The sequence below is a fragment of the Papilio xuthus genome, unplaced genomic scaffold (genome assembly GCF_000836235.2).
Source record: "Papilio xuthus unplaced genomic scaffold, Pxut_1.1 DF827714.1, whole genome shotgun sequence".
NCBI classification, from domain to species: Eukaryota; Metazoa; Arthropoda; class Insecta; order Lepidoptera; family Papilionidae; genus Papilio; species Papilio xuthus.
This window is the reverse complement of record NW_013530935.1, coordinates 1,270,614-1,289,301: the sequence shown is the minus strand read 5'-3', so window position 1 is coordinate 1,289,301 and position 18,688 is coordinate 1,270,614. Positions and strand designations below refer to the sequence as shown.

At 34.8% G+C, this 18,688-nt stretch overlaps 1 protein-coding gene across 1 annotated transcript in view; it reads left to right on the top strand.

Moving 5' to 3' along the window:
• Positions 1-18,688, top strand: part of LOC106116584 (nephrin) — an 89,897-nt gene that overhangs the window by 35,444 nt on the left and 35,765 nt on the right. The window contains exon 2 of the mRNA XM_013310463.1: positions 18,523-18,670. Within this exon, the coding sequence (XP_013165917.1) occupies positions 18,523-18,670 (148 nt within the window). The remainder of the gene's footprint in view (positions 1-18,522; positions 18,671-18,688) is intronic.

The following is an 18,688-nucleotide window of genomic DNA, read 5'->3' as shown; positions in this document are numbered from 1 at the left end:
AGGTATCTCCAGAACGGTTGCATGCATTTTAATGAAATTTGACATAGATGTAGAACATAGCTTTGAAGAACATATACGATACTAATTAGGTTTTTTTAATTCCACGCGTACGGAGTCGCGGGAGTCTACTAGCGGGCGTAGTTACACTGAAATATTTTGTCTATACGAATACTATTTTAAAGTTTGAGAACTTCTGACTTTTAACTAAACTAAGATTCATGAACCTCATATCTCATACTGTAGAACACGAAGCGAAACAAACTTTAAATAAAGATATTGGATATCTATTTGAAAGTTTGAGAACAACTGACTTCTAACCGAAGTATAACTCATATTGGAATATGAAAGAACTGATTTGATGTTGAAGTAGTTATTGAAGTGTAAAATATTTAAAAGTAAGTATATATTTATATTAATATTATATAAATTAATAATGAGGTCAAAAATTTGACTTAATATAAACACAGTATAGAAAATCGGTGGCTCAGGGTTAAGCCCTGGATTTGCATTCTGCAGGTCCTGGGTTCGAATCCCGTCATGTATTAAGTATTTTTCAATTTACATATATACATTTATCTGACTTTTTAATGTTGACGGAAAACATCGTCGAAGTAGCACTCCTAAAATGATGTCTATTAATTTATAATAGATGGCGCTAGTTTCAAAAGTATGCAACAAAGATTTGTGTATTGCATTTTAATATCGACTTGCCTACATTGTTAGTTAAAGACGCATAAAATAAGTTTTTGATCTGGTAAGCGTATTAACAATAGAGTAACTGCTAAACTGACTAAACTCTTAATTTAATTTACGACATATTACAACTGTTTCATAACCTAGAAATGTCTAACTTCACGTACGTACTTGTTTATGTAAATTCTTAGCTTCATATACGGTAAGGCGAAGTATTTATGCCAAAATCTAAATGAAATTCCTTTGAACTGCATCATGTTATCTTGTTGCAAATAGCACAAATAACTTCTTAGTAACAGTAAACTATAATATGCATTTGACGCTCTTACATGTTAGAAATTAAATATTCGGAATTTATAGAGGTGAGGAGAGCCTGTCCAGTGATAAAATATCTCCAAAGTCTGCCAATTGAATAAAATGATGAAAATAATTATATTTTGAAATACTAGATGGCGCTGTTAGAAACAAAAGTTATAAAATGTTAAAAAAAAGTATAATTTACTAGCTGTCACCTGCGACTCCGTCCGCACGGGAAAAAATCTAATAAGTAGCCAATGTGTTCTTCCAGACTGATATATAAACACGGCTAAACACTCACGTATATACGTCCAGTGGCGGCACCGACTAGTTTCGAGCCCGTCGGGAGCCCTTCATCAGGATGAGTGGTACTGGTATTATTTCCTCATCATCCATCATCCTGATGAAGGGCCCCCGATGGGCTTGAAACTAGTCGGTGCCGCCACCGGACGTATATACGTGAGTGTTTAGCCGTGTTTATATATCAGTTTAGTATAATGTCTCACGAAAGTTTGAATAGTGTTCTTCCAGATTATGTTCTATATCTAACTCAAATGTCATCAAGATCCATTGAGCCGTTCCGGGGATAGCTTGGCATAGATCCATTCATCCACGTCTACTCATGAAACTGTTAGATATCCTATTCAATTTAATAAGTTTTCTGATATGAAACTACGTGATTTTAACCGACAGTAATAACTGTCCTGAAAATTATTGTCACCCTACAACACTTAAAAAAACAGACATATGTTTTACTACAGATGTTTCGGTAGTGAGAACTCACGGCTATATTGTACTCATAGTTGTCACTAACTCTTGTAATCGTGAAACTAAAGTCTGTAACATTTTATGAAAATTTACTGAATTTTAGTAAAGCAAGCAATTTTGTAAAGTAAAATTATGACACGTATTTTACGCGAAATTCATTCAAATTCTAAGCATAATATTCAAATCGACGCCGGCGAAGGATATTTATGTAAATTAGAACCCAACACATAGAAATTTACAGCTAACGTATCTCGTAAACTATTTTTCTTGCAAAGACTAAAAAAGTTTCACGTAAAGAAAAAACTATACATAACTTATCGTATTCACAGAGATCGAACAAGCCATATATTATGGCATCATCATCAGCGCAGTACACGTCCTCACCGAGGGCCTCGGAGCCTAACCTAAGTTAAAGGTGATTAGGCCATAGTCAACCACGCTGGTTGTGGGTTGGTTGTCTTCACACATGTCTTTGAATTTCTCAGATATGAGCAGGTTGCATCACGATGTTTTCCTTCACCGTAAGAACGTCAGATAAATGTACATATGTAAATCGGAAATCGAAAAACACATTGGTACATGGCGGGATGAATGTTTGTTTGAAGGTTTCCCCGGAACGGCTGAACGGATTTTAATTAAATTTAGAACACATATAGAACAGAGTCTGGAAGAACACTTAGACTACGTATTAGGTTTTTTTTAATTACGCACTGACGGAGTCGCGGGCGACAGCTAGTTTGTACATATTCTTAGTTTCGTCAAAGGTTATTTGAAATGCTCAAGTCAAAATCTAAATGAAATTCCAACAAACTGCATGTTACAGTCTTGTTTGTTAACATTTTGCGAATAACTTAACTACAGGGTGCTCGTGTGCTTTATAAGAAATTTTACTCAAGTTAAAATTAGTTTTCTCAGTTACCTGTTACATATATGCTTTTGAAATTGTTATTTGAAAGTGTAAGTAGTATAGAGTAAGTTCAATAATCAACAAAAAATTTAAAAACCTTTTTTGCCCAAAAAAAACATTTTTAACAAATTTGATAGGGCCCTGTCTCCCGAAATAATTAAAATTGTGTTTCGAGAGACAGCGCCTTCTCTTAACTATTACTTAAAGTAATTAGTAGTTAGCATTATTTTTGGTTATCTTACAAATAATATAAATACGAAAGTTTAGATGGATGTTTGAAGGTTTCTCCATAACGGCATAGATTGAAATTTGGCATAGATATAGAACATCGTCTGGAAGAACATGGAGGCTACTATTTTTTTTTAATTCCGCGCGGATAGACTCGGCCACAGTTAGTTAGTAGATAATTTAACTGTAATTGAAAGACTGTCAAAGTTTATAGGTTAGGTTAGTTCACTATTCCAGTTTGGATATCGTGAGTGGAACTAAAAACATTTCCATTAGCCCGTTGTTCTATAAAACGTATATCACTGGCGTTCGGAATAAATTTGCAAGAATTATTTAAAGTATACATAAAGACAGTTTCGTATCGAATTTCTATACGAAATCGCCTTTATATCCGTACACGGGTTCACTAAACGAAACCCTAAGCAAACATGTAGCAATTATGTTAAGTAATTTTGATTATACTAAAATAGATCGTTAAATTTGTTCAGCTTTTGGTCTGTGGTCTCTTTGATGTGTTTAGTACATGAACGAAATACTAAGAATAATTGATACCAATGAACATTCCAAAATTTTGAAACTTTGCAACTAGCTTTTGCCTGCGACTTTGTCTGCATAGAATTCAAAAAAAGGATGAAATATATCTCATGTGTTAAATGAGACTATGTTCTATGTCTATGACAAATATAAATAATATTTGTTGAAACGTTGAGGAGTTATCGTGTAAATATGTGAATTAATCTCACGGGAACCGTACACATCATAGGTAGCCTATGTGTTCTTCCAGACTGTGTTCTATATCTATATAAAATCATGATTTTTTTTTTATCATAAGGTAGCAAACGAGCGAGCGGCCACCTGAAATCGCTGAAATAGCGAAATGACCGTTGCCCATAGACATACGCAATTGCATATGCGTTACCTACCTTTAATCGACGGAGGAGATGCACAGAAAGAAAATATTTTCTCTTTACATGCATCCTCTCATCCGGAAAGTCCACTTCCACTTGCCAACCCTTCCTCATAAGAAAAAGGGTGGGAAGGGAAAGAGTACTAAATTAGGCCTCCGGGACGCACACTCATCAGACGAAACGCGGAATTGCTTCCACTTGAGTCGTGTCTTCTGTGTGGTGGTGGTATTTCACCGGGCGAGCCGGGCCAATTCGTGCGAAGAAAGCGGGCTCTACCACTGTTGGTTATCTTACATGTACTACTTTCTCATTGTTATTTTTTTTAATTAGGTGCGGATGAAGTCGCGGTTAAAAGCTAGTATTAATAAGTAAGATGTTATTATAATACAATTGAAGTGTTAATAAAGTGTACAAAAAGTAGACCGAAATAAAAAAATTTTCTTTGATTTTTGTGTATTTTAAAGTCTTAAAAAGAGAGTGAAGTTGTTAGTCTAAATATGTATGTCAAATTCTCTATTCAAAAAAAAGGCTTGCGAAAAGCGAGGTCACCGGTTAAACGTCGCAAAACAAAAAAGAGTGTTTTTTTATCAAAAAGAAGACACGTAAAAAAAAGATAAAACGCGTTCGTTACTTTCGTGTTTACAGAGTTGAACGAATTGAAAATTTTAAAGCAAAATGAAATCGAATTACTAAATGAGTGTGATATAAAATGGTCATCGTGTTGTAATAAATTGATTAGTACATATTTAGTAATTCATCAAACTTGTTTAATAATACTGATTGGATCAATGTCAGAAAGATTGGGCAATATTTAAAGATTTTGACGACAACACAGAGCTTTTGCCGCAACTTAGTCCGCGTAGTTAAAAATTATTATTATTAGTGCCCTATGTGTTCTTCCACACTATTTTTTTTTTATAACAGAAGGGGGCAAACGAGCAGCGGGAACACCGAGGTGTTCAATGACGCCCATGGACATCAGCAATACCAGAGGAACCGCAGATGCGTTATGCCTTTAATCAGGAATTCTTGATACTGATACTGCCTTTAATAAAGATCCGTTTAGGCGTTCTGGACTTCGAATAAACAAAGATCGATTTTGAGAGTGGTAGAACCCGCTTTAACATCTTTGCACGAATTGGCCAGGTTCGCCCGGTGAAATACCACCACCACACAGAAAACAAGCGTGAAGTGAAAGCAATTCCGCGTTTCGTCTGACGAGTGTGCGTCCCGGAGGCCTAATTTAGTCCTCTTTCCCTTCCCACCCTTTTCTTATAAGGAAAGGATGGGAACTGGAAGTGGACTTTCCGGATGAGAGGATGCATGGAAAGGGAAAATATTTTCGTTCTATGCATCCTCTCCTCCGTCGATTAAAGGTAGGCAACGCATAAGCAATTGCGTATGTCTATGGGCAACGGTCACTGCGCTACTTCAGCGATTTCAGGTGGCCGCTCTCTCGTTTGCCACTTTATTATATAAAAAAAAAGATCGATCCAAACTTTCGCATTTATATTAATACTAAGAGTAAGGTTCTAATCTTTTGTAGTCTTTTTAAGGGGAATTAAGGTGATGAAAATAATTGAATTCAAGGGTTTTAATAATGGAAACTTATCACGATACACTGAAAATAACAAATACAACAGTTTAGATTTGTGCTAAGTATTCCAGACGTCATATAAGTACTAAATTTTACTCGCAAGTATCATGCTCAAATAAGGCCTTGAGACTAACTTAGAAGTAGTAATTTTTATCCAAGGTTCCCTTCTAAGTTTATTGTGGCGGTACCTTAAGTTGTATCGGCATTACTTATATTAAGATTGTGTTGCTGATAAGTGTACTTTAAGTGATTTATGTAGCTTAACCGCTATACCATCCCCTAACTTGTTTTAATAGAAACAATTTTGTTAAGGGTAATTTTTTGGAAATTGTTTTTTTTAATTATAGGGTTATGTTATTTTACTTAAAAGAACATATTATTTGTTAATTAAAAAACGAGGTCTTATTTGTACAGCTTTATTTTTGTCTTCATTTACAAGTGTGCACATCTTAATTTTAATTTTACAAAATTCCATGCAAATTATTAAAAAAAATGTACTGTTTATACTATAACTAGCTGTCGCCCGCGACTTCGGAATTGAGGACTAGATAGTAGTCGATTCTTAGAGCTACTGATTCTATAATATAAAAATGAATCGCAAAATGTGTTGGTACGCGCATAACTCAATAACACCTGGACCAATTTGGCCAATTCTTTTTTTTAAATGTTCATTGAAGTTCAAAGATGGTTTTTACGACGAGAAAAATTCGAATAATTGCCGGGAAACCCTCTAGGAACCTTTCTTTAATCGCGCGCGGATGGAGATACGGGCGACAGCTAGTATGTATATAAAATTACATAAACATCGGTCAAGCCGTTACGAAATATTGTAACTAACATTGTGATATGAGAATTTTTTACATAAGACTAATCTTGGAATGGCAATGTTCGCTTTTATATAATATTAGAATAATAACGTATCAAGTATATAGTGTTTTTATTAAGTTTTCTTCTTAAATAAGGATAATCTTACTTAAGATCCGGTTCGTACAAATTTTATGCGCCAAAGGAAGTTATGATCGCGTGACGGACCATCGTAATGGTTTTCTGTTTAGAGTTCCGCGATACAGTGTTTTAAAACCTTTTTATAAACCTATACTAATATCAATAAATCAAAATAAGTATACTATTTAATATTTGCCACGGAATTATTTTCATTGGTATTTGTTAATTTATTGACAGTGGGTTTCTGAGATCTAAATCTTAGTGGAAACATATTGTTATCTCTGTTTTGTCAAAGATAATGACAGAGATGACGATATGTTTCATACTGCGGTTTTTATCTCAAAAATCAACGGTAAATGGCGGGAATAAGACACTTTTCATAAATTAATGTTAATAAATATTTTTAATAGACTAATTATAAAATAATGTGTTAAAATAGCCCTTTAATTTTAGCCTACTTCAAAAAGAAAGAGTTTGTTTAGTAATATAATACATTACAATACATACATTTATAGTAATACATTTTACGCATGTATTATACATACATACATAAATGCAGTTATTCGAAAACTATGAAAATGTAAGCATAATAATTTCATATAAAAATATACGGGACCAATTATTTATATTTCGCTTCTTACTTACTCATTTTTATTTGCCTATTTAGTTTCGAAACCCTAAAAAGGTTTCGTAAGTAGGTTTCTATCCTAAATCTAAAGCTTTAAGGGATAAAGTGTGGTAATTCTAAATATACCATAAATAGTATTAAATAAGAGCGATTTTCGCTTGTACATCATATCCCTTGTGTAAGCTTGTATTAGGCCACGTTTAGAAATAGTAATTTACATTTTTTTTTCTTAGAAAAGTATTGCTCAGTTCATCAGAGCGTTTCAGTTTTTCTGCCGACGTGGCTTCTGTGAGGCAATCGTTCAAAACAATTGTGGCTTTGACCCAGTCACAATGAGTCTTGAACTTTTTTGTTTTCATTTTATACTTTTCAGTTGTGCCTTGGAACAAGTTGTTTGTCTGAAATGGGATACATTAACGTTTTTTTTTTACACAGAGTAACTAACATTAATGCTCTGTGTATATTTTTCTATAGTAAATTTGTTTCCCAATTTACTTTATGGAAGAAATTTAACGATGTGTAGGTAACTTCACTGGATCATAGTGTTAGAAGCCTAGTCACCCTTAACTTGGGACGATTAGAATTCCCCGGTAGAGGTACATATGTAGATTAGTAGCAAATTTTTGTTCGAAGCAATATAATATAAATACGCTAGTTACGGCCACTTAATATGAGATCGTCAGATTTACGACCACATCCCGTCAGAAATAAGGAAGCCTAGCACTTTTCTAGTTTCGTACATAACTTATCGCTTTTACGCTAAAATAAACAAAATAATATAATGTTTCTATTGCAATCTTACTGATATTATAAATGCGAATGTATGGATGAATGGATGGATATTTGTCAGTAGTTTTTCCAGAACGGCTACATGTATCTTGCTGAAATTTGTCATACATATCGAACATAGTCTGGAAGAACACATAGGCGACTAATTAAGTTTTTTTTTTTAAAACCGCACGAACTGAGTTGCGGGAGACAGCTAGTATTTTTATACATTTATATTTAAATCTGTCGATATTGAATAATGTCGGAAGTCCATGGTACGTGTGTGATAAATTGACAAAGTTCGTACTGACGAACGACTGGAAGCCAACATATTGTGGTTTCCCAGCGACATACGTAACTCAGTACAAATAAACTGGAAGCGTCTTTAAATAAATACGTCGACGTACATCGTCTCTAAATATTGTCAGACAAAACAACGACAATATTATTGTCTAAATCATAAGTTTAATGTTATTTCAGTTCCATCGTAGAAGCTGTTATAAATCGTTATAATATCCAATACATTACAATAATACGTTGTCAAATAACTTGTCAACTTACTAATATAAACGCAAAAGTATGCAATCTGCATATCCTGGGTTGGTTGCGATCTTGTGTCGGACGCCAAGACCCACTTTGGATCGATGCGCCAGCGGAGTAAGTATATCCTGGGTTTGAATCTCGCCATATACTAATTTGGTTTTCGATTTTTGATTTCGTATGTACATTTATCCAATGCTCTTACGGTGAAGAAAAACATCGTGATGCTGCACATATCTGAAAGGAGATTCAAAGATATGTGTGAAGTCAATCCGCGCTGGGCCAGCGTGGTTGACTATGGCCTAGTCACACCTAACTTAACGTAGGCTCCGAGCTCCCCAGTAGGAACGTATAGTGAGCTGAGGTTAATAGGTGTTTGAAGATATCATCCAAACGGGTCAATGGATCTCGGTAGAATTTGGCATAGATGTGGAGCACCGTCTAGAACAACACACGGAGGGTAACGAATTAAGTTTTATTTTTTTCAGTATTTCCTAACTAGCAAATTTAAACTGAATGAAAACAACATTAAATATTAAAAGAAACTGTAACAAATCGTTTCCAGTATCATATAAGAATATGTCACCGGAAATACGACGTCGGAACAAATGGTAAACGCTCAAGGTTCCGTCGATACGACGCTAATGTCTGCGCTGTGAGGTTCCGTGAGGCGGTGTGAGGCGCTGTGAGGTGGTGTGAGGCGCTGCGAGGCATATTAGGTTTCCGGCGGAGCTGCCGAGAAATATTTAGCAGTATCTGTCAGCGATAGTAGAAAATGTTGAGAATATTCAAGACATCGGAAGTCTAATTACAGCCTACATTAGAAACTAGAGTATCTTTTAATGAGTTCTCTATTTGGAATTTTGTTAACTTTTGTATATGACAGGAAATATATTTAGTAATGAGGATTACATTCATAAATATACAGATTAAAATAAAGTCCAATGTTTACATTAAAACCATTTTAATAGGTTTTAGCCTTAGGTCATTCACAGAGTGGTATAGTGCATACTTTTTTTTTGAACTTCATTTCATCATCAGCACACTATACGTCCCTGCCGAGGGGCTCGGAGCCTACTCTAAGTTAAGGGTGATTTTTTGAAGTATATTAACATTAATGTATGTACTTTTAGACATTATGAGTTAGAATCCTTTGCCGTGAATAGCGCGTTTTCGTTACCAATTCAAGTGTCAGATTGATTAGTGAAGGGACATAAACGTTGATATTTTAATAAGGCTAGTGTTGTGCCGATAAACCGGCACAGTGTCGGATTTTCATCCTAACAGTACATAACATCGCCAAACCACATCTGTATTTTATAGGCATTGCATCTTCTAAACCAATATACTTTAAAAAAAAAAAAGAAAACAAATACATATCTAACTTAAGTCTAAACTTGTCCAAAACTTAAGCAGCACCTTAAAGTTTTTCTCATACTAAACTTAATAAAGCCCTTAGCCACCAACACTATACAACTAATTTTTCCAATAAAAAGACAACAATATTAAACACTATTTTATGAGTTATAAAATTGCAGTCTTATTTCCTAGATGTTATTATCTCGATATAAGACAAGTTGAAATCTCAGCTCTATAGTCGTTCTTGTAAGTGGTATAAATAGAACTTGACATTTTACAGAAGAATAGGGAACAATTTATCGTAATACTCAGGTAGTAAGAATAGAAAGAAAGAACTGCCTTGAGATTTCATTCCAGTTGCATATCGATTGAATGAATATTTAAACACAAAATATAGGTCTTTTAAAGTGTAAAGACTATTGTTGCATTCCGGTACTTTTCTACGTACATTTTAACCCAAGTATTAAGTTAGTAAGATTAGTAATACTGCTAATTGTATGCTACATATAGGAAATAATGTGACATGTACAAGTGACAAAATAACCTAGGGTTTCTGAGACAGAAAACCTCGTTTAAAACATATTGTTTTTTTTTTATTTCAAAAGGTGGCAAATTAGCGGGCGGCCACATGAAATCACTCAAATAGCGAAGTGACCGTTGCCCATAGACATACGCAATTGCATATGCGTTGCCTACCTTAAATCGACGGAGGAGAGGATGCACAGAAAGAAAATATCTTTCCTTTCCATGCATCCTCTCATCCGGAAAGTCCACTTCCACTACCCACCTTTCCTTATGAGAAATAGGGTAGGAAGGGAAAGAGGACTAAATTAGGCCTCCGGGACGCACACTCATCAGACGAAACGCGGAATTGCTTCCACTTCACGTCTGTCTTCTGTGTGGTCGTGGTATTTCACCGGGCGAGCCGGGCAGATTCGTGCGAAGATGTTAAAGCGGGCTCTACCACGTTTGTTGTTTTTTCTTCAAAGACGATGATAGGGATGACGATATATTTACATAGGGGATTTTTGTCTCAGAAAGTAACGGTAAGGTTTGATGAAAGATAACCTAAAAAAATATTTAAAAATTTCATCATTTCACTCATGTTCTTAACATAATTGAAGTCACATTACCGACAGATCCTGTCACAGACTAATCAAACATTGGCTAAACTCAGGTCTTGTACTCTAGGGTTCCGACTAACTTTGCACCCATGAGAACCCTTCCACAGAATGGGTGTGACTGATTCGCGTACGCTAATAACCTACCCTTAATAATAAAAAAACCTGACAGAGAACCTAATAGAAGAAACAACGCCATCTATTAAATGCCTTTTAAAAAAAATAAGATTTTTAAAATTTTATTTTTAACTAAATAAACGTTAATGTAACATTTTCTTATATACACAAAAATACATAAAAACAAACATTACACTCCTTGTCAGTCGGATAAAAATAGGTCAGTATCTAGACCACAAAACGAAGAATGCACAAGAATTTAAACGTTGTTTTAGTGTATTGAAATATCCCAGCATATTTTATAATTACCATTGTCTTTTTAAAAATCAGACAACATTAATGTTATCGAAGTGGTCTAACTTTGTGATAAAGGTAGACGTATTGTTAGAGCCATAAATAGTATAGCCAGTGTCCGGAGTTAATAATAAAGAGAGAAAACTGCTCCTGAGGCAGACGTACGGACAACAAATAAAAGTATCGACTAAGCTACGGCACTCTAATAAAAGTTAACTTGAAATACTCAGTGTTTGTGGTAAGGAAGTCACTTTACTACTAAAGAGTATTAAATCAGTTTGAAGTGTTTGCTTTTGTTTTGCAATATTTTAATTTTAGGCATAGAAATGCTGTCGCCCACGGCTCCGTCAGCAAGTAATTAAAAAAAAACTTAATTAGTAATCTATATGTTCCTCCAGATTATGTTCTACATCCATGCCAAATTTCATCGAGATCCGTTCAGCCGTTGTGGAGATACCTTTAAACAAACTCTATCCATCCATATAAACATTCGCATTTATAATATTAGTAAGATTTCAGAGAAATGGCAGAGGTAATAATATGTATTGTAAAAGTTTTTCGGCGATGAAACCCCACAGTTTCTTGGGTTTCTTGTGTTTTTAAAAATATTATCAGATTTAAACTGATATAACAATGGCTAAACACTTACGTATATTCGTCCGGTGGCGGCACCGACTAGTTTCGAGCCCATCGGGGGCCCTTCATTATGGTGAGTGGGACTGGTATTATTTCGCGGACGCGGCCCGTCGCTCACTGCGAGTGTTTAGCCGTTTTTATATAAGTTTAATATGATGTCTCACGACGTAAAAGTTTGAATAATTTATTAGCAGATTTGTTTGTTAATTTAATAACATTTCTTGTATCGTTTCAATTAAGCCGTAGGCTAGCGCTTGGATAGGGTTTACGACAAAAGTCGAACGGCGGGATTCGAACCCGACCATTAGTCTAGTGTATGGAATATTACGACAAGTTAGTACAAGAAATCATTACTCGTGTTTCAGTGGCATCTCTGGCTGGACGGAATTTCGAAAGTTCGGAGTCATACGATTCTTTTTCTTTCCAGGAATATAATTGAGGTACAGTCAGACGTACGATTTATTTTTAAGGAAACAGCTATTTTAGTTGTGTTATTACTTTGATACAGCACGCGTATTTAACTCCTAATAAATAGATTTTATAAACGGAGATGTTTTATTTTGGTATATAATGATTACGCTATTATTCCCGATGTTTTCATTACGTACACATACATAAAATAACAACTAAAATAAACGTGAAATACGTAACCGTAAAACGTATTGCAGTCAATGCAAACGTCCCAGTTACGTAGGATTTCGGGTTTTATGTAAGTCAAGAAGAAAGTTACGATCTGACGCATAAAGATTGTCGTCGGCCAAATACGTTTCGAATACTTCCCAACGGTATGTTAGTGGACCATTTTATTTCTCGTAAAAGTGAACGACTCTCATGCCAGCCAAAACGTCTGTTGAACATTCTTCGATAAAGTTTTCACTGTAAATGCGACCTTAATAAACTCGAGAATGAAAATTTGAAAAGGATCTCAATTTGCGTGGGTTATAATTGTCGTTTCAGATGTTTTTAACTCACTTTGTAAATTGCAATTTTTATATTAATTTGATTAAGTTCAATTTTAATTACTTTATCATTGTACAGTCAGCTGCACAAATCTTATTTAAAATTTACGATACTTAAGAAACTTGTGTGGCGATGAGTTTCAAAAATACGTATGCATGTATTCGTCAGTAACATGTATTCATGGTCGGAAATAAATAGATTGATATAAGCGTACAAATTTAGGAAACAAGAGGTGTATACAAGTTTTTGAAGCTTTATAAATGTATACATATTTCTGTAGCTGACTGTACTTTTATTAGTAAAATTAGTAATAAGTACAATCTCGTCTGTTGAAGATGACTTTCCATCGTCATCTCGCTGTCTATTAACATAGAGTCAGGTATAATCCTTAGTTTTCGATAATTTTAATTTAAAAGTAAATTTCAGATACATTTTTGGACAAATTTTTGTATTTTAAAAAGTTCATTTTAAAATTCGAATGCCAATATTGGAATTTTAGACAGAAAGTGAAGGGTTCAATAATAAAGTGAAGTATTTTTCATCTCGATGTAATTGCTACAAATTTATTATTTATTGAAGTATTTCCTTTAGAACTGTTCGTCCGTTTATTACATTCTTTCTAAGGAAATTTTCTCAATTATATACTAGCTATCGCCCTCGACTCCGTCAGCGTGAAAATAAAAAATAACTTAGCCTATGTGTTCTTCCAGACTGTGCCAAATTTCACTGAGATTCGTTCAGCCGTTCTGGAGATACATTTAAACACACATCAATCCATCTAAACATTTGCATTTATAATATTAGTAAGAAATAAGATTCTGCACTTTCCCTTCACTGTATTGACTACAATCAGCTCATAGATTGGCTATACCTATAGCCATACCCTAAAGCCAACTAATACACGTTCAGTTTGATTGTTCAGTAGAAACTGTATAGCTTTAGTTTGAGCGTAAAAGAGAGTAAGACTACGCTTAAGTCGTTGCTTCAGTTCAGATTCGCATATTTGAATTTTATCTTAGATAAATCTACGTTGCCCTTAAACTTAAGAACATCGAAAATACATCGGTATATGGCGCGGATCGAACCCGGAGCTCTAAATTACAAGGTTTTAACCACTCCACCATCTCTCATACACTACATATAACAGTAAATTATAGCTTATAACACTAAATGTTGATTATCTTTTACAACGATATTCATGACACGCACTGAGGCATATCAACGGCCACCTGCGATGACCTGAGATACAGTGGAATTGCTGAGATAAGGAGCACAAATTAAACTACATATTACATAACTGTATATTGCGAGTTACCGTCGTCTTACGTTCAAGACGGCGCTATGTTACATACTAGTAACTTAACCCAGTTTCGCTTGTAGATACGAGTAAATAGATGAAATATTACATTATTCGTAACTCTATTCTACTAGTAGAGCACTATATTGGTAAAAAAGTTTTAGAGTCGCTTTTGTAGTTTTTGAGTTTATCCGGAATTAATTAAATATACTATAGACCACTAACCGAAGGTTTCTGAGACCAAAATATCTTTTTAAACATATCGTCATCCTTATCATTATTTTTGAGAAGAGATATAACAAGTTTTTATTAACTGCTAGCTGTCGCTCGCGACATTGTTTGCGCGCAAGTAGCCTATGTATTCTACCAAGCTATGTTCTACATCTATGCAAAATTTCAGCGAGATCTATGCAGCCCTTCTAGAGATATGTACCTTCAAACAGAGATCCATCTAAGCATTTATAATATTTGTAAGATTTTTTATTTTGCAGACGTTTGTTTCGCAAATAAATAAACCGGTATCAAGAATTTTCTGTTAGAAATTACAAAATGATTTCCTCGTAAAATAATCGGATAAATTAACGATGACTGAACGATCCATTCAATCGAATGAAATATGAATCACTTGACAAAGATGAGCGATAAATTTGTACACCGTTCGCTGGCAAATATTAATTACAATGATTCTCGGAGAGTTTTAAACGTAATTTTAGATCTTGATAACTAACGAGCTAAGTAAATGTAAATATTGTTATAATATGATTTAATTAATCAATGACATTTAATATAAATTGTTATGCGCTTGAATTTTTTTGCTAGTTTGATGTTATTGTTTATATATCTTACTAATATTATAAATGCGAATATTTAGATTTTTTTTCTATAATACAAGGTGGCAAACGAGCGAGCGAGCACCTGAAATCGCTGAAATAGCGAAGTGACCGTTGCCCATAGACATACGCAATTGCATATACGTTGCCTACCTTTAATCGACGGAGAAGAGGATGCACAGAAAGAAAATATTTTCCCTTTCCATGCATCCTCTCATCCGGAAAGTCAACTTCCACTTCTCATCCCTCCCTTATAAGAAAAAGGGTGGAAAGGAAATAGGACTAAATTAGGCCGCCGGGACGCACACTCATTAGACGAAACGCGGAATTGCTTCTACTTCACGGCCGTCTTCTGTGTGGATGGATGTTTGTTTGAAAGTATCTCCGTGGATCTTTATGAAATTTGGCATAGATGTAGAGCATAGTCTGGAAGAACTCGTAGGATGTTATTTTTTTTATTTTCACGCGGACGGAGTCGGAGGCAACAGCTGTTAAGATATTATCATAGATATTACCTACAGTTTTAGGTTCACTTTAGGTAATGTCTATTATAATATGTCTTAATGTAGTGTGAAGTTTCTTAACAGTTATTTATTGGATTTCTCTTTTATTATGAGTATAAGAGAGTTAAAAAAAATATTTTGTGTATTCCTGAAATGTATACTTACATCGAAACACTCAATTTGACGGCTGATAGAGATGTATGAATAAACAGTGGGTTTCTGAGACTATAAACTCCGTTTAAAACATTTTGTTATCTCTGTCTTATACAGATATTTTTGTCACAGAAACCAAAGGTATGCTATTTTGTGCCGACTTTTTAGAGAGACGTTTAAAACATTACAAAATGTTCATCATTAAAACATTGAAGTTCATCCGAGGTGCTTATAATAATAGTGCTCAGGTCTCGAGTCAATAAAAAGTTAATTAAGAAACTACTTGAGAGCGTCGAGCAAAAAGATCTGGAATAAAACTGTCTCGCAGTTGGTCTTTTTCGTTTGACGTTGACTTCATCAACGCGAGTGGCTCGAGTTTATACTGGGATAGTTGTCTATGGACACATTTTTCTTTAATTTTATTTACGATGAGGAATAAATTAAATTAACAAGACATCTGGACGTTTTTAAGAAGAAAGTAACGTTGTATATTCAATTGTTTTTTTTTTATTCAAAGAATACCACCTACAATATGAGGTGCCAATATCTATCTTTTTTAATATATTTTAAGGGTGCAAACGAGCAAGCGGTCATTTTAATTCGCCGAAACAGAGCAACGGATGCCCATCATCCGCAATAGCAGATGCGTTGCCTTTAATAGACGGAGGAGAAGACGCACAGAAAGAGAATATCGCCCCTTCTTTCCTTCATCAAATCCACTTCCTCGTGGTTTCGCCCACGTGAGAAAGTGGTAACCTTTTAATACTTAAAACAAAACTTAAAGCCGAGTAAAAATAATGGAGTAATATTGAACTAAAAAGTTTTTGTTACGTAAAGGTCAAGAGGTTTACGGCCGAGAACGTAAAGATCCACGTCAACGTCAACGAGTGAAAATTTGCGGTAAATTTACCAACGTCCTTATGTTTGTGGATTATTTTATTAAGCGTAAAACGAAACGACCTAACTTATAAAAAGCAAATGTTACACCTTCCATGTTTATTATTATCAATTAAATGGAATGTCTCAAAATTGTGACAAAAATCTAAACACATTTATTTGAAGAAATAAATATTTCTGTAATAATTAATTGTAGTTACTAAAATAAATATAAATAACGTAAAAATATTTAGCCAAGCATGAATTATGACACGGTTATGAAGCGAATAACATCTCTAATTCTAGTGGAATACGGTTCTTATTAGAATGTAGTGTGCTAATACGTTGGAACATGACAAGGCACTTTGACTATTTAGAAATGGACTAAGCAAAGAGCCGCCGTTGTAGTCAATACATTTAGCTATTTTGGGGGGAAGGCAAAGATGACAAACGTGCACTGACTCTTACGTTTCTAAAAGTATTTACTGTATGTTAATATTTGATAGAGAGAAATTCGCGCGCTTGAAAGATCCTGTCAATTTAAAGTCGAAGTAAAAACGACTTTGTACGAACGTCTGCTCCTTCATTCAGCTGTATACGTAACAAATTGCATCCGTGGTTACATTTTATGGCTCCGGGGTTCCCACTCGGCTTCGATATCGAATGAATTATGAACGAACGAATGATTAATCTGTATGAATGAACGAATAATCGCTCTGATATCCGATGAAATACGTTGACTTTGTTTATTGGTACACTAGTGAATAAATACATACGGAAAACGATTCGTAAGTCAACGTTCTTATGATTTATTATGAAAGAAATTGATTTATATCACAATAATTGCTGTCGCCCGCGACTACATCCAGACGGAATTAAAAAATTAATTACAAAGTAGCCTATGTGTTCTACCAGATTATGTTCTATATCTGTGCCAAATTTAATCGAGACCTGTTATTCAGGTCTAGAGATACCTTGTAATAAACATCCATCCATACATCCAAACTTTAGCATTTATAATATTAGTAACACTTGAATTGTAATTTTCAATATTTTGTGTAGATTCGACCCACTATGGCACTCTCGAATCGGAATGCTAAACGCATAATGTGACAGCGTAACCCGAGGTCCCCTCTTGGGGTTTCTTGAGCTCGGTCACTCCATGGAGCGTCCACTAAAACCTAAGAGGTCATTGACCTGCCAATGTGGGAATATTGTTGAAGTAACAGCCCGAGCAGAAGCTCCCGAGGGAGTTCTTCAGCTTTGTTACTTTTAAAAGAAGTTTAGGCTAAGGAAAGGTGAATGCCGATTCAAGGCAAACAGTGACTATGCAGTCATAAAACAATGATATTTTTAGTTTCTTTTAAAACATCATGCTTTTGTGGATATTTAAATGTATGTGACATAAGAGAAAGGTTATTAAAATTTTAATTAAAAATGCAATTCGCAATATAAAATGTCCGCGATGATATACTACAGCTAGCTTTTTCATATATGAGATATCTAAAAACATAATTTTAAATAAACTAAAACATATATTATGACATTCAAATAAAATGCAACTTGTTTAAAACTTATTTTTAAACAGCCATCGCTGGTTACTCCATTCCCGCAGAATTCAAAAAATATATATTAGTAGTCTATGTGTTCTGCCACACTATGTTGTACGTCTGAGCCAAATTAATCTATATCTTATGTATAAAATCCTCGTGTCACAATTTTCGTTCCCATACTCCTCAGAAACATTTTGACCGATTCTTATGAAATTCTGTGAGCATATTGAGTAGGTATGAGAATCGGCCAACATCTATTTTTAATCCCGCGCGGACGGAGTCGCGGGCGACAGCTAGTTACAAAAAAAATCTGTATTACTTGATGGGGACACACCAATTTTATGGGAAAGCTTCCCATTTCTGTGCGCCCCCTCCGTCGATGAAAAGTAAGCAACGCATTTGCGGTTCCTTTGGTATTGCTGATGTCCATGGGCGTCGTTGAACACCTCGGTGTTCCCGCTACTCGTTTGCCCCCTTCTGTTATAAAAAAAATATATATAGCGTTCTATTTTGGTGTGAACAGATCATATAAGCTCAGATATAGTTGACTTTGTTCCAGTATCAACGGTCGACGTGCAAGCGGTTGTGGGCCGCACCGCGCATCTGCCCTGCGACATCGAGCCTGACACAAACGAGGATAGGGTCTACATGGTGTTGTGGTTCCGACACGCGGGTGGCAAACCGTTGTATAGGTAAGATTTTACAACTCA